The sequence below is a fragment of the Neltuma alba genome, unplaced genomic scaffold (genome assembly GCF_004799145.2).
Source record: "Neltuma alba isolate B1F8T4 unplaced genomic scaffold, ASM479914v2 tig00007930_pilon, whole genome shotgun sequence".
NCBI classification, from domain to species: domain Eukaryota; kingdom Viridiplantae; phylum Streptophyta; class Magnoliopsida; order Fabales; family Fabaceae; genus Neltuma; species Neltuma alba.
Window position 1 is genome coordinate 4,125 of NW_021634905.1, and position 14,716 is coordinate 18,840.

Here is a 14,716-nt window from a genome sequence, read left to right on the forward strand (position 1 = left end):
CTGTCACTATAGCTGGCCTGGTCAAAGAATGTACCACCAAGCCTCTCTGCCTTGGTATATTAAACGCAAATGTTTCTTGTGGCTCGTAACGGAATGTTTTCCCAAATGGCCAAATCCGGACATTTTTGTGTTAATTCACACGCACGAATAGAAAAGAGCATCTTAGCTGCATATAGATTTTTTATGCTTGTGGATGGCTCCATTAGCTTATATTATAATACCATCGAAAACAATGTTTCCTAGAAGCCAAACCAGCATCGAACAGCAAATATGGCGTTTTAGGGGTAAAATATTATGAACCTTTAGACAACAGCGAAAGTGATGGGTAGCGTCTGGTAACACCAAGATTGGGTTTTGAACCTTTAAACTAAACGGTATGTTTTAGAGGAATACAGTTCAGACGCTGAATAGAACAAGTCACATTGTTTTCTACACCACCACTTGGCACGCTCTTAGATAGTGCCGGCACCTCTGGCTTCCTTAAAATTTATACCATCCAGGCATTCTCTATTCAGTGTTCTCTTCCTACAAGCTTCTCTTCGCCATTTCATGGCTTTTGTTTCCAAACCCACCAATATTAACTTGGTTTAACCATTATTGAAGCAAAGAATTGATCAGAAATATGGACAGGCTCATAAGATTAGACCCATCGAACATCGTTCCCATCAGAGTTGAAGCAGGGCAGAAATGCGTTGGCCATATCACATTACGCAATGTTATGTACACCATGCCAGTGGCCTTTAGGCTTCAACCACTGATCAAGACTCGTTACACAGTGAAGCCTCAGTCTGGAATTATATCCCCTTTGGCCACACTTACACTGGAGATTGTATATCATCTTCCACCTGGAGCGACCCTCCCTCACTCTTATCCTCACTCCGATGATTCTTTCCTTCTGCACAGTGTGGTGGTTCCTGGTGCAGCAATTAAAGAGCCTTCCTCTATGTTTGATTCCGTTCCAAACGACTGGTTCACCACTAAGAAGAAGCAGGTCTTTATAGACAGTGGCATCAAGATCATGTTTGTGGGTTCGCCAATTTTAGCCCAACTCGTTGCAGATGGTTCCATGGATGATATCAGAGACGCCCTTGAACGAAGCGACACGTCATGGAAGGCTCCGGACTCGAGGGACTCACAAGGTCAGAGTTTGCTTCACTTGGCTATTTCACAGAGCAGACCGGACCTTGTTCAATTACTCCTCGAATTCAAGCCCGATATAGAAGCTCCCAATCGCGCTGGTTCAACCCCACTTGAGGCTGCATCTTCCTCCGGTGAGTCCTTAATAGCTGAGCTTCTATTAGCTCACAAGGCCAATACTGAGCGATCAGAATCATCCGTTTGGGGGCCAATTCACCATGCAGCTAAAGGAGGACACTTGGAGGTCCTGAGGCTTCTTTTGCTGAAAGGGGCTAACGTAGACTCTCGGGCAAAGGATGGTAGCACAGCTTTGCACCTCGCAGTTGAAGAAAGAAGACGAGATTGCGCTAGACTTCTGTTGGCTAACGGTGCCAGAACCGACGTTCGCAACACCGGAGACGGCCACACACCTTTACACATAGCCGCATCCACCGGCGACGAGAACATGGTCAAGCTATTGCTACAAAAGGGTGCGAATAAGGAAGTGAGAAATGGGTTGGGGAAAACCGCGTACGACGTCGCCGCCGAGAATGGACATAGTCGTCTCTTCGATGCGCTTAAATTAGGGGACGATCTCTGCGTGGCGGCGAGAAAAGGGGAGGTGAGAACCATACAGAGGCTGATCGAGAACGGAGCATCCATTAATGGGAGGGACCAACACGGCTGGACGGCGCTTCACAGAGCCGCCTTCAAAGGACGAACAGATGCGGTTCGGGCTCTCCTAGAGAAAGGGGTGGATGTGGATGCTAAGGACGAGGATGGGTATACGGCGTTGCATTGCGCGGCGGAGTCAGGTCATGCCGATGTGACCGAGCTATTGGTGAAGAAAGGAGGAGATGTCGAAGCGAGGACCAATAAGGGTGTGACCGCGTTGCAAATAGCGGAGTCGCTGCACTATGTGGGGATCACAAGGATACTCGTTAACGGCGGGGCTAGCAGGGAGAACAACAGTCAGATTCCAGCACGGCCAGCCAATATTCCGTTTGGTAAACAAATGGAGGGTGGGGAGAAAAAGAAGAAGATAGTCAGAAACAGAGGGCTTCGGGCCAGCTTCGATCGCTCGGCTGCTCTAGCCGTGATGTAGGCAGGGTCCCTGTCTCTTCTATGTTTACAACTTTACATTTTGGGATGCCCCGTTTCGTGGTTGATTTTAGGCTTATAATTTGTGGATGGAATTGTAGATTAATGATATATGTTGCTTCTAGACTTCTGACAATACATAAAAGTTGTTTGATCACGTTCATGGCCAATGTTCATTGAGATTTAAGAAGGCGAGTTTCATGTTGGTGATGAAACAGGCCTTATCACAGAAAACTTCAGCTGTCACCCGCTGCTCTGAATTCAGGTTGCTGAAAACCAAAAACTTAAGCCAAGTATCATGAAAAACTTGACATGTAGATGCAACTGATGTGTTACTGAATGTATTCAGAAGCACTTTTGGTTTTGCAGCAAAAGTAAATAGCCTCAACCGTACTGTCTCAACAAACATGTTTCCAGTAAACGTAGCTGCAGGCATCCAGTCGTGGCCTTATGGGCACTTTTCAAGATACAAAACCTAAAGTTAGAGCAAACCAGCAATGTTCAGGGATGTTTATTAAAGTAGTAACATATTATATATAGATATTTAATAATTAGTGGGAAAGCCAATGTAATTTTCACGTGGGAAAATCATGATGGCTTTTGTATTAGACTATAGTTCATGGCCAGTCTGTTTGTGTAGGAAACTTTTTAAAGAGAGACCCTAATTAATTTACACATGATGGAGTTGGTGGGAGAACCATATAAGAGATATATATATATATATATATGGGGATTATTAATTTAGAAATGATCTATTTTTAACTTATTTTAATGAATTAAAACCACCTTCTTCCCCTCTTATTAAACAAACTGGGCACGTGTATTCCTAGGTGAGCAGGGGCTGTGGATATTTTTTGGGCTGATGGGCTTTCATCCAAGAACGTGGCCCAAATAATGGGAAGAGAGAATGGCATATTGCCGGAAAAGAGACAGACGGTAAAAGTACATACAATTGTTTTGCGGGTGGTAAGAAATGCAGGTTTGGTAAGTGAAGCTGGAACGGTGGATGAGGACAGGCAGGGGGTTGGTTAGCTTAGCGTGTAATGAGACGAAATGGTTGAAATAGTAAAGCCTCAGCATCAATGGTTGGTATTTTGGATTATACTGATCCATCACCAACCCCAGAATTGGGTCTTAGTCAAATATGTCTTGCGGCTGGCTGCAAGTCACTATACTTGTAATCTTCGCCTACTCACGTCTTTTTTAATATCCCGCCACCATCTTTACCTACTCACCTTCATATACATGGGATATATGTGTGGAATGAAGTTCATCACACGAGTTGAGTGACCCCAGCACGCTTTTGATACGGGCACCCAGAACAATATTTGAGTGATGGTGTTCAATATTTTAAACGTATTTGTTGTGTGTGGTCAATAAGTGGGTAAATAGTAGTACTCCTCCGGTTCTTAATATAAGACCCATTTAACTAATTTGATTAGGTTAAGAAAATTAGATAAGTTAGTTAATTATAAGAAATGTAACATGTTTTTCCTAAAATACCGTAATTATCTTTCTTAAAATGAGAGAATATCCATAGAAGTAATTTAGAGAAAATTGATAAATATGAAAAACGAATCTTATATTTAGGACCAAAACTAACTCAATAATTGAGTCTTATATTAAGGATCGGAGGAATAATATGAAATAGAACGCTGAAGGGGCAACATAATTGGAACAAGGGAGGAAGGAATAAGTCAAGGTCTGGTGAGCGAGACGCTGAGGATTACGGGCTGGAAACATTTGTTTATGCCAACGGTTCCGGATACTCAACGCAGGTAACCCGTCGTTGTACACGTCAGCGATCGAGGTCGTGTGCTGGATATAAGTCCATAATCCACAATATTATAATGTCACAGGTCATACCCGGGAGTTTTTGGGAATCAATCTCCGACTGAAATGAAATGTCAACCATTTTACGCCGAGTTCTGACGCATGACTTGTGATGTAGAAATTTAATCCCACATATGTGGAATTCTCCTCCGATTTTTCATTTTTTTCCCCTTGTTTGGATGTATCATTTAAAAAAAATAATCTCTTTGGTCAAAAAAATTTAATGAAAATAAGCTTGCTATGTATGCTTCATGGTCATGTCTTTGTGGACTCAAGGTTTTAAAGTATTACCTTCAATCTTGCAGTCTCGGAGTGAATGCTCTGTTTCAGCGGGAACCGGCCACCCGGGTGAATGCTATTTAGCTGAAGCGCGCACAGATGGGTGTTTCATAATTAAAGGTAACCTTAGATATACTGATTGAATAGTACGAGTAGCTCTCTGGTCAAAAAAAGAATAGTACGAGTAGCTAAGATATTTTCATGCACATACGGAGCAGATCCGATTATTAAGTTTATTCGCTTGCGCCTTGGAACTTCGAGTGTTTAAAAAGAACAGGGAAAAATAAATGGAAGCCGATTGGCACCCTCACTGGTGATAGGGCGGTTTTCGTCGGTTCAGAAACCGGTCGCACTACCGACCCCTCCGTACGATGACTTCAGAAGTAGTTGCTGAGTGAGAATTTTTTGCCTTTAATGTAATTACAACATCGACCATTTAAAATTCATGCATTTAAGATTCTCTATTTGGGTAGCGTGAAATAATTAAAGTAGATTAACATTTGAAATTTTAAAGCCGTGGTAACAAAAAAATGTTTATGAATTTTGGATCATGTCTAGATCCATAATAATTTATATATATATTCAAATGACAGATTGTATACCAACCCTAACCTCACTAAACCAGATCCAATTCCGAATCACTAGCCACTATTATCGGCTGTTCCTTCGTGAAAACCATAGAAGCGGTCTATTTAATTGGTTTTTTCATGAAAAATTTAGTATAGCCATTGCTATTATTTTTTAATCCTAAATACTGCAGCCGGTCCTGTTTATAGGACTTCATTTATACTATATCCGATCCTAATTATAAGACCTAGTTGATTAATTTCAGAAGATTAAGAAAGTAAGTTAAGCTAGTTATTTGTAATAAATAAGTATTATCATTCCTAAAATATCCTTGCTAATTAAGTGTATTGGTTAGAACCATCATTATCAAAAGGACAATCTTGAAAAAAATACATAAATATGAGAGACAAAATGGATTAGGGTTTTATAATTAGGATCAAAATAAAAATCAAACAGAATTTTATATTAAGAAACGGGGGTAGTAGTTTATAAGAGAGGTTTTATAAATAAGATCAGAGATAATATAAGATCAAAAGTTTGATTGAAGTCCTACTCTGATCTCAAATATAAGACATCTTTTATAGTATAATTGTATTTTTCATATATATATATATATATATTCAGGGTTTGTTTAGAACAACTTATAAGTAGCTTATAAACTACTTTTTAATAGTGATTTATAAAATACGAGGTAAGTATATGAGAGAAGTTTTGTATCGACTTGTGTAAAATGTGCCTATGGGGGATTTCTACCGCTCTGCCAAACGGGGACGTTGCACGAAGTTAAGAAAATATGTTACATTATTCACCCACTTTTAATAATTTAATTAATTCATGAGAGCTTTAAGGCATATCAATATGTAATAATGCACAACAAGATTCATAATAAAAAATTATTAAAAAATTACCGTTACTGTGGCCTTTTTTTTGGCGAAATTTGTCTGGCTCGGCATTAAATTGAACATTGAAGGGATATAACTAGTACTTAAATTTGAAGTGGTATTGATTATTTGATTGATCCTCCCTGGCATATTAAGGATAAGGAGGGAAGGGAGTAGCTAACGCCCAACGCACTGGTCACGATGGCACAAAAACCCCTCAGGATGATCATATGCGTTCGAGCCTATGCGCGTGGGTCGGCCGGAATCGCGTGCGCGAAAATGTTGTGGGATAAAAAAAAGAAGAAAAGAAAAAGAGAAGAGCGGTCGCAGCATGTTGTTCCGAGGCACCGACAGGTACACACTCTCTGGGATCTTGTAAATTATAAGCTATAAATGATCAAATTATATCAACTAAAAACTTTGTTTAAATCAATTAAATATATATAAAAAATATTTTCGGAGAGTGAGTAGGAGAAAACGAATGAAAAGAATTAAAGAGAATCTGCTAAGAGAGAATAAATAAAATATAATTTTTGGACAGCGTATACTAATTATTATAAAGATAAAAAAAATAAAACTGTGGCATGCCTATAAAATAACAGGAAATATTTTTTATAAAAAAAAGGATAAGAGAGAGAAGAGAAGCACCGCACCAAACGTCAGTTGGGGGCTGCATTCAACTGAAGTTGGAATGTGGGGCGTGAAACCCACGCGACGCCTTCAGATTACATGGCAGACTGGGATCCCACTATGAAAAAACGAAGGAGGAATGAAATTATAATCAGGTCTCAAAATATTTTTTGAAAAAACATCGGGAACATATTTACGTCATGAAAAATGAAGAAAAATAAATATTGATTATGTATATAAATTTATATCTGTGGCGTGGTTATTGGATGCTGATGGTAACGGGATGCTGCTTTGCTCCCGGATTTTTTTTGTTTTTTTGGTGAATACTTTGGTCCCCGAACTTTATTCTCGTAATCATAACTCTTGCATTGCCTTGGAAGTGAGCGCCTTATAATTTATAAAAGCAATCACCCACTCACCGACAACGACTCCAGCGCTGAAATCAATTAGCAAGTGATTCTTTTGGGTTCGAAATAGTTTGGTCCTCTCATCTTATTTATACCATCGAGATATTTTTTATTCCTGTTTATAAATTATTTTGTTAAATTTTTATTATAGTACAGATAATTATATTTTTTTTAGAAGATGTATATATTAAATAGAGTAAAATTGAAAAATTATTATATTTTAATGAAGAAAGTTAATACAGTTTAAAGTTTTTTTAGCCTATTTGATACAGATTAAAAATGCCTTATAAATAGGATCAGTGGAGTATAAGTAAATTTTATGTAAATTGAGATAAAAGTTATTTTATATACTACCTCATTTTATAAATTATTATTAAAAATTTACTTATAAATAATTCTAAATATACTTTCAGTTTTTATCTCTCCTTTCTTTTATTTTCTTTTTAATATTGACCGCGTCCTAGCTTTACCAAAGAAGACAGCTCAGAATTACGCCTTCGTTTGATTCGGCATCCCACACAGAACATGCACACCTCAACCTCGACCCATCATTTAGAAAATAAACGAATTCAAAAGTAGTATTGGTAGAGTCGGAAATTTCCTTACTGTGTAGACATGATTGATAAGTTTTTAAATTTTTCCAGATTTTAGTAAAAAGATATTAGAAGTACTCTCTCCGTTCCTTATTATAAGAGACAAATAACTAAATTACGTTGATAAAAAAATAATTAAAATTAGTTGAGGACAATTAATGTGTAAAAAGTATAATATTTTTTCCAACAATGCCCCCATTAATAAGGAGAAAGAGTATGACAGAGAACAATTAAATTATTAAAAGAAAGATAAGTGGGAGGATAGAGAATATGAGTTGGAGACAAAATAAATAGGGATAAAATAGGAAATTAATACAAAAAAAATATAGACAACATTTAAATGTTTCTTATATATGAAAACATGTCATAAACATTAAATGTCTCTTATAATAAGAAACAGAGGGAGTAGTTTATAGTAAATAAAACTAGAGAGAATAATTAAGCTGCCAGCTTAAAGAGATTGAAAAATCCCAAACTTTCACCTGCACGCTAGCGATTGGGTGTTTCGGTAGCTAGTAATAATAACTAACCGTCACGCTGTCATATTTCAATGGTCCCGTGGTGCAAATCATTAATAGTTGAAGTTTTGGCACAAAAGTTATGTATTTTTAATTTCCCCTTATCCACTTAAGCATTGTTTGGTTGGAAGATTTATCGATGGAGGGGGAGGGGAGAGGAGAAAAAATTGTGTTTGGTTCGAAAAAATAGAAGGGAGGGGAGGAAAAAAATTTAGTCATTCAGTGCTCTCCTCTCCTCCCTTTACTCCCCTCCAAATTTGGGATTTTTTGGAAGGAAGAAAAATATTACACCTCATCTTGACTAGATTATCTATGTCAGTTTTTTAACATTTCAAGTTTATCCTCTCCAATAAAAACTTTTTTTCCAGCCCCTACTATTCTTCTACAGATTTTTTTTTACTCCTTAGATGTTCTTTTTTTTCCTGCATATTTTCTTTCTCTGATGTTATCATTTCCAAAGTTCTCTGTCATTAATTTTTCATATATTTTCCTCTTGTCTGATCCTTTATCTCATTCATCTCAATTTTATTTTTTTGCACAAAACTCTATGTAATATCTAACATAGTATGTGTGGTTGCACATGTTATGTAATTAAGGATAGAATAGTTCAAAACTTGTAGCATAAATTTATTTATAATTCATATAATATGTTAAAGACTATAATTTTTTTACTGACATTTATTTTGATATATGATTATTTATAATCTATTTGTTATGTTTTAAAGTATATGGTTTTTTTTATATTCACAAATTAAAAAATGATAATTATGATATAAATATCATAATAAAATAATACAGGAATCTAAATAAAGATGTAGGGATGTATTTGTCAACTTATAATCAGTTCTCATCCCTTCTCCTCCTAAACCAAATAAGAAATCTCTCCTCTCTTCTCTTTCCCTCCAACCAAACAAAACTCGTACCATCTCCTCTCCTTCTCTTCTCTTCCCTCCCCTTAATGCACCTCCCCTCCCATTTCCTTCATTGAACCAAACAAAGCCTTAGATTATGAAAAACAAAGAAACAGGTGTGCCATGAAATACTGAATTGAAATCATGACTTAAAGGCATAATAGGATGGGTAAAATATTAATAATGCTGTGTGGGGTTTTAAAAAGAGGTGTAAAAGGATTTTTTTAAAAAAATAATTGACTTGCGTTTTAAATGGAGGGAGTTTTTTTTGGGGGGGGGGAGTTGGTTGGTGAGTACCGTACTACCATATATAATCAGAAGATTCTCCAATTAACAAACCCACAAGGCACACTGTGAGTTTGGTGCCAGAATTTCATAATTAATTACACATGCAAAAAAAATCATCAAAAAAATAATATTACAAATTAATATTTTCATCAATATTTGGTTCTTTGCCTGCGCCGTTTTATGCACCATGTTTATTAGCGTTGCTATTTTAATCGGGCGGGAGGAAGTGCCCTGTTTTGATCCTGCATGAGGCAAACGAGTATATTACCTCTTACTCTTAATATACGAGTTAATTCATTAATTTGTATATTTTAAGAGAATTAAAGAAATTATTTATTTATAATTTATCTTTTTTAAAATATCCTTATTAATTATATGTATTAGTTGTAATTATTATTTGATAAAACATTTAATACGTATAATAGTTATAAAGACTATTTTAAAGAAAATGAATAAATATAAGAAATAAGGTGAATTAAGATTTTATATTTAAAATTAAAAATAAATGTCAAAATAGCTGTTACATTAAGAATCGGCATGTAGTATTTAACCTCAGGACATGGAAGTCAAAATGAGATATTTATAATAAGAATTATTATATTATTTATTGCGTATGATTATTTCATAAAGTTGGCATGCTGTTTAACAAAGACGGAGGGATAAAAAGACCTCAATGGCCTTGGCTCCGGGGGTAGGTAGTGTTTTGCTTCAGAACTCATAAACCAAAAGGGGGGAGGGGAAGCGGAGGGGACTAGCGATTTTTTAAAAATATTTTTTTCTATGTAAAGCATGCACGTTTTATTTGAACCCAACTTAATGGAAGCAACTAGTTATCAATAAATTAAACGAGAAGTAGTTGACAACTAGTTTTTGAACTTTTCGAAACAAATTGCATGAGTCGCTTTTCATATATAGATGATTCAAGATTTTGATACAAGCGTGGAAAAGTTTGAGTGATAGATACAAATATGGAGAGAAGGGAAATATATGCATATCTTGATAGTAAGGGTGTTTTTTTTGATAAAAATTGATCAAATAGAGAATTCAAATTTAAAAGAAATTGTCACGTGGATATAGGAATCAATCATGCCTTGTCTGGACGAAGGCAGTCTTCACCTGACAAACGACAGCGATAGATGGATTATATTGTTGGTGTAATATAATTTTTTTAATATTATAAAATAAATGCATTTTTAAGATACAGCTATAATTGAGTTAAACATTAAAGTTTGAACTATAGGTACTCAGTTGTCAACGATATTTTTATATTTAAAGTAACTTTTCCTTTATTTCCTGGTTGTTTAGGTGATCTATTTTCTTCAATTAAGTCAACGACTTTAATGGGAGTTCACAGTCGGGAAAAATTCTTCTTACGCCGCCTGGGGGTAGCTAGGAAATGTGCATACACATGAAACAAAATTAGTAATGCTACCCCCAGTTTTAATTAAAAAAACTCGTTTATAATTTACAGATAAAATTTAATAATTAGGATCAGAAATGATATTATTTTTTAAGGTTAAAAACAATCACGCCCGTTGTGAAACACCCGGACTGGTAAAATATTCAACTATTTAAAATTATTAATAATATTTCTGTTGTTCAACATGCCAAAAAATTAATTACCACAATTCAACAATATATCCGTCATTTCATTGAATAGGCCATAAATTAAATATAAATTAGTCATGTTTGTTGACAGATCAATGCCTAAAAATGCCCGCAAACTTCTCACTTCAATGTCAGATATGAAATAAGTTTTATAATCCAACGTCCTTTTCTCTCCTTCGGATTCTAAATTTAATCCCCAGCAAAAGTTAGGGGTTCGTAAGTTACTAAACTAGTAGTATGTTAGTTGCCATAGATCTCGTCCCTTTTTCACAACTGATCATGAAAAGTTTCACAAGATTTTCTGGAGGCGTTCGAGCTTATGTTTGAGTACGATACTCGATTTTTTCAGACTTGTGCGTGTTTAGAGTAACACGATATTTATTATAAAAAATTCGAACGAGTTAACGTCAATCAAAATAATAGCATAGGTTGGCAGAACAAAATAAAATACCCCTCTTGTCCTAGATATAAAACCCATTTTATATACTACAAAAAAGGTTTTATATTTAATATTGAAGTAGTAATATCATAGGAGTTTTGAGTTATATTACTGCTTCTAGTTCTAATATCTGCAAAGGATATCTTATAATTAGAACCAGAAATAATAATATTTTATTTAAAATACTTTTTATTGTAATATGGCATGAAATTTTTTTTTTTAACCTTCTGGCGTGAATTTTGGATATTTAATTTTAGCCAAGCAAAACCATATAATGTTATTGAAGAGAATATTAAGGAGAGTAGCTCCAACATGCATACCCAATGCATATATAATTTTCATAAAGATTCTGAACTTCTAAATTACTTCCTATTTTTTTAATCACGGATAAGAAATTATTTATTTATAATTTATGTAAATAAATAAAATCAAAATACGGTAAAATTTACTGTCTGAGGGCCCAAAACAAGGGGTTAAATTTACCGTCGTGGTTACTGGTCATCCTCATTCCTTGGTCATTAGTCAGAGGATCGGCTTGCAGTAAACGGTGTGTGATGTCATCATGCGCAGAGAATCATCCCCTCTCCCATAGCCCACCAACCCCCGCCCCATTTCGTCATATTATAAGATGCAGTGAAGGGTAATATGGGAATAAAAAAATATATAGTAGGGAAAATTGCAAATCCTGGACGCATCGTGCCTCGTGGTGGGGACGTGGGCCGCCACCAATTCCCTGCCACCAACCCCTCTCAACCAACCCCTCTCCCTCCTGACTTGCCACACGCTCGCGTTCGCACAACGCTCGTTGGGAGTTCAGTCAAGAAATCAATAATTTGTCCAAATTTTGCGTATTGCAATTCCCTAGTAAATATTATATTTTGATTAAATTAATTACGAGACTTTCAAAAAATGCTTATATTTTGATTAAGATTAATCATGAGACCATCAGCGATGCTCTTTGTTAAGCAGCCCCACATACTTCAGTTGCGTTTGAGTCAGTGTTAGATAAAACAGGGTTTATAAAATTAATTTAAAAGAATAATTGATTCATCAAAACAGAGTGTTTGGACAACTTTTTAGGAAAAAAATAATTAAAAATAAAATATTAAGATAAGTTTGATTTTATGTTTATAATTAATTTTGACATTTATTTTATTCATTAAGGCAATAATATCGTCATTCATTTTTTGTGTTTTTATTTTTGGGCGATGTTAATAATAAAAAACAAAAATTATAGTGATATTGAATTCTGACTCGTTTGCGTGGCGCGTGGGTGTGACCGGTAAGGGAGGTATTTGTTTAATCGCTGAATCAGGGAGCAACGGAACGGCCGTCGTGATTTCTATCGAAGCTTTTCATAATCCGGGGACCACCCGTCGGTGTAGTAAAGCAAAACGAAATGTCGTTTGCTATGGCGTTCGTTTTACACCTGGCAACTTTTTACAGGCGTGGGATAATGTTCCCCCCTCCGCAGCCACCTGTATGAACAAGGAGTGACATAAAATTCAATGGGCAAATATCAACAGGATATTCAGGAAAATATTTGGGAAATTGCAAATAAAACCCCATGATATGTAAAATTACAATTTAAGATCCTTAATTTGGAAAATAACAAAATAAAGACCCGGTCCTATTTTTGCAAATATGAAATCATGATGAAATGTCTGGAATGCCTTTTAACAAATAACAAGTTGACTATGAGAAATGACAAATTTACTTTAGTGAATAACAATTTCAGTAGACCAGATCACAACTTGGTTGAGGATGTATCAAATGATGAGTTGACTATAGGAAATGATAAGTTTATTTTAGTGAATAATAATTTTAGTAGACCAATTTACAATCTGACTGAAGGGTATTTTAGACATTTCACCTATATTTCATATTTACAAAAATGGAACCCGGTCTTTATTTGTTATTTTCCAAATCAAGTTCCCAAATCATAATTTTACATATTGGGGGTCTTTATTTATAATTTTTTGAAAATATTTGTTGGCAACCAAAGAAGAAAAAAAATGTATAGAGAGTGGTAGTGGCAGGTGCAGACAAATGGAGAACTGAAGCCGCTGAAAACTGCTCAATATAGTTTAATTTGTCCCTCACTTGGCATCAGGAAATATGTTTTTGGTGACGGATGTTGCCACCGATAAGAGAAATATCAATGTACTTTATGCGAAAACTACTACTATTACTTAATGCCGTTGTGGCAAACGAAGTAATGTTCGGACATTCATGACAAGGAACTTTCTTTGGAGGCTACGGAGTAACAATGTATTTGGATCATCAAGACTGAAAAAATGTATTTGAATTAGATACAGAAAATATAATGAATAACTTGTGGAGCAATTTTTAATTAGAGGAGTCAAAATGAGGGACAAATTTGGCAAAATATGTCCCTTTTTTACATATTTTTTATATCTCTTAATCTGTGTAATAACTTTAAGAAGATAAATATAGTGAAATAGAAGGAGAATATATGAGAATTATTTTTATTTTTAATTTTAATTTCAAATATGTTTTGGGAGACCCTCCAGTTCTTATTGGAAGTCCTCATTCAACGTGACACGTGTGATGGAAAGATATGAAGATCACATCACCCTTCCATGAACGTACGCGCGGAGATCACATAAATAGAACCGATTTTTCTAAATTATTATTTATTTTTCTATTTTTATTTGATGAAATACATTTGAATGTAAAAAGGAAAAGAAACCCTTTTCAAAAAAGAATGCAAAGAAACCACTAAAATTTTGTCTTGAAGCAGGAAACCACTCAAGTTAAAACTCAAAATAAATGATTCAGTGAAGTGATATGTGAGTAGGAATTCAATTCACTACTATTTATTCGTTTTTTCTGACTTATATGCATATTCAAGCCGTTGGATTCCGGTCCCCCAAAAAAAAAAAAGCTTTAGGGTCTGCAGCGGCTTCAAATCGGTAGTCCCGGCCTCACGGGCAGCAGAGGCGCTAGAATAAAACTCCCAAATATTCCCATTTTCTTTTTTTTTTGGCCTGAAAATATTCCCATTTTCCAATCCACCAAATTCTCTCATGTTTTTTTGGCCAAAAATAACAAAATCCCATCCTATGCTGCAATAAGTAAGCTCGTTATTTATAATTAATCGGAAGCAATTTTTTTGGGTGTTTCTCAATAATAAGAATTAAAGTTAGATAAACCTGTAATTTTGGTGTGATGATAGGATTGATAGTCCTCCAATCCTAAATATAAAAACCTTTTTGTAGTATGTATAACGGTTTATATTTAGGATTAGAAGAGTATATGACTTAACAAATTTTACATTCCTCATTAAAAAAATGTCAATTAAAACTCATAACATGATTATAAATAAGTATTTTTATTTGATTTTTTGTCCATTTTGTTTTAAAACAAATGTTTCAATAGCTAAGTTGTGGTCAGAAGTTAATTTATTCTCTTAATATCTCTCTCAAAAATTGAGCGAGATGCTATAAAAAAAAAAAAAAGGAAATGGCAATAGAAATGATCTCAGATCTAACTCTTTCCCCCCAATTGGCTATATATATGAC

The 14,716-nt window shown here is 35.1% G+C and overlaps 1 protein-coding gene across 1 annotated transcript; it reads left to right on the forward strand.

The window, feature by feature from the left end:
* Positions 1–469: 469 nt before the first annotated feature.
* Positions 470–2,346, forward strand: LOC114753445 (putative ankyrin repeat protein RF_0381). The gene has a single exon (XM_028942136.1). The coding sequence runs from the start codon at positions 623–625 to the stop codon at positions 2,219–2,221; it is 1,599 nt and encodes a 532-aa protein (XP_028797969.1). The 5' UTR covers positions 470–622; the 3' UTR covers positions 2,222–2,346.
* Positions 2,347–14,716: the final 12,370 nt, after the last annotated feature.

What these genes read in the sequence shown, in the direction of transcription:
- LOC114753445 (XM_028942136.1), top strand. Translation starts at nt 623, where the DNA reads ATGGACAGGCTCATAAGATTAGACCCATCGAACATCGTTCCCATCAGA.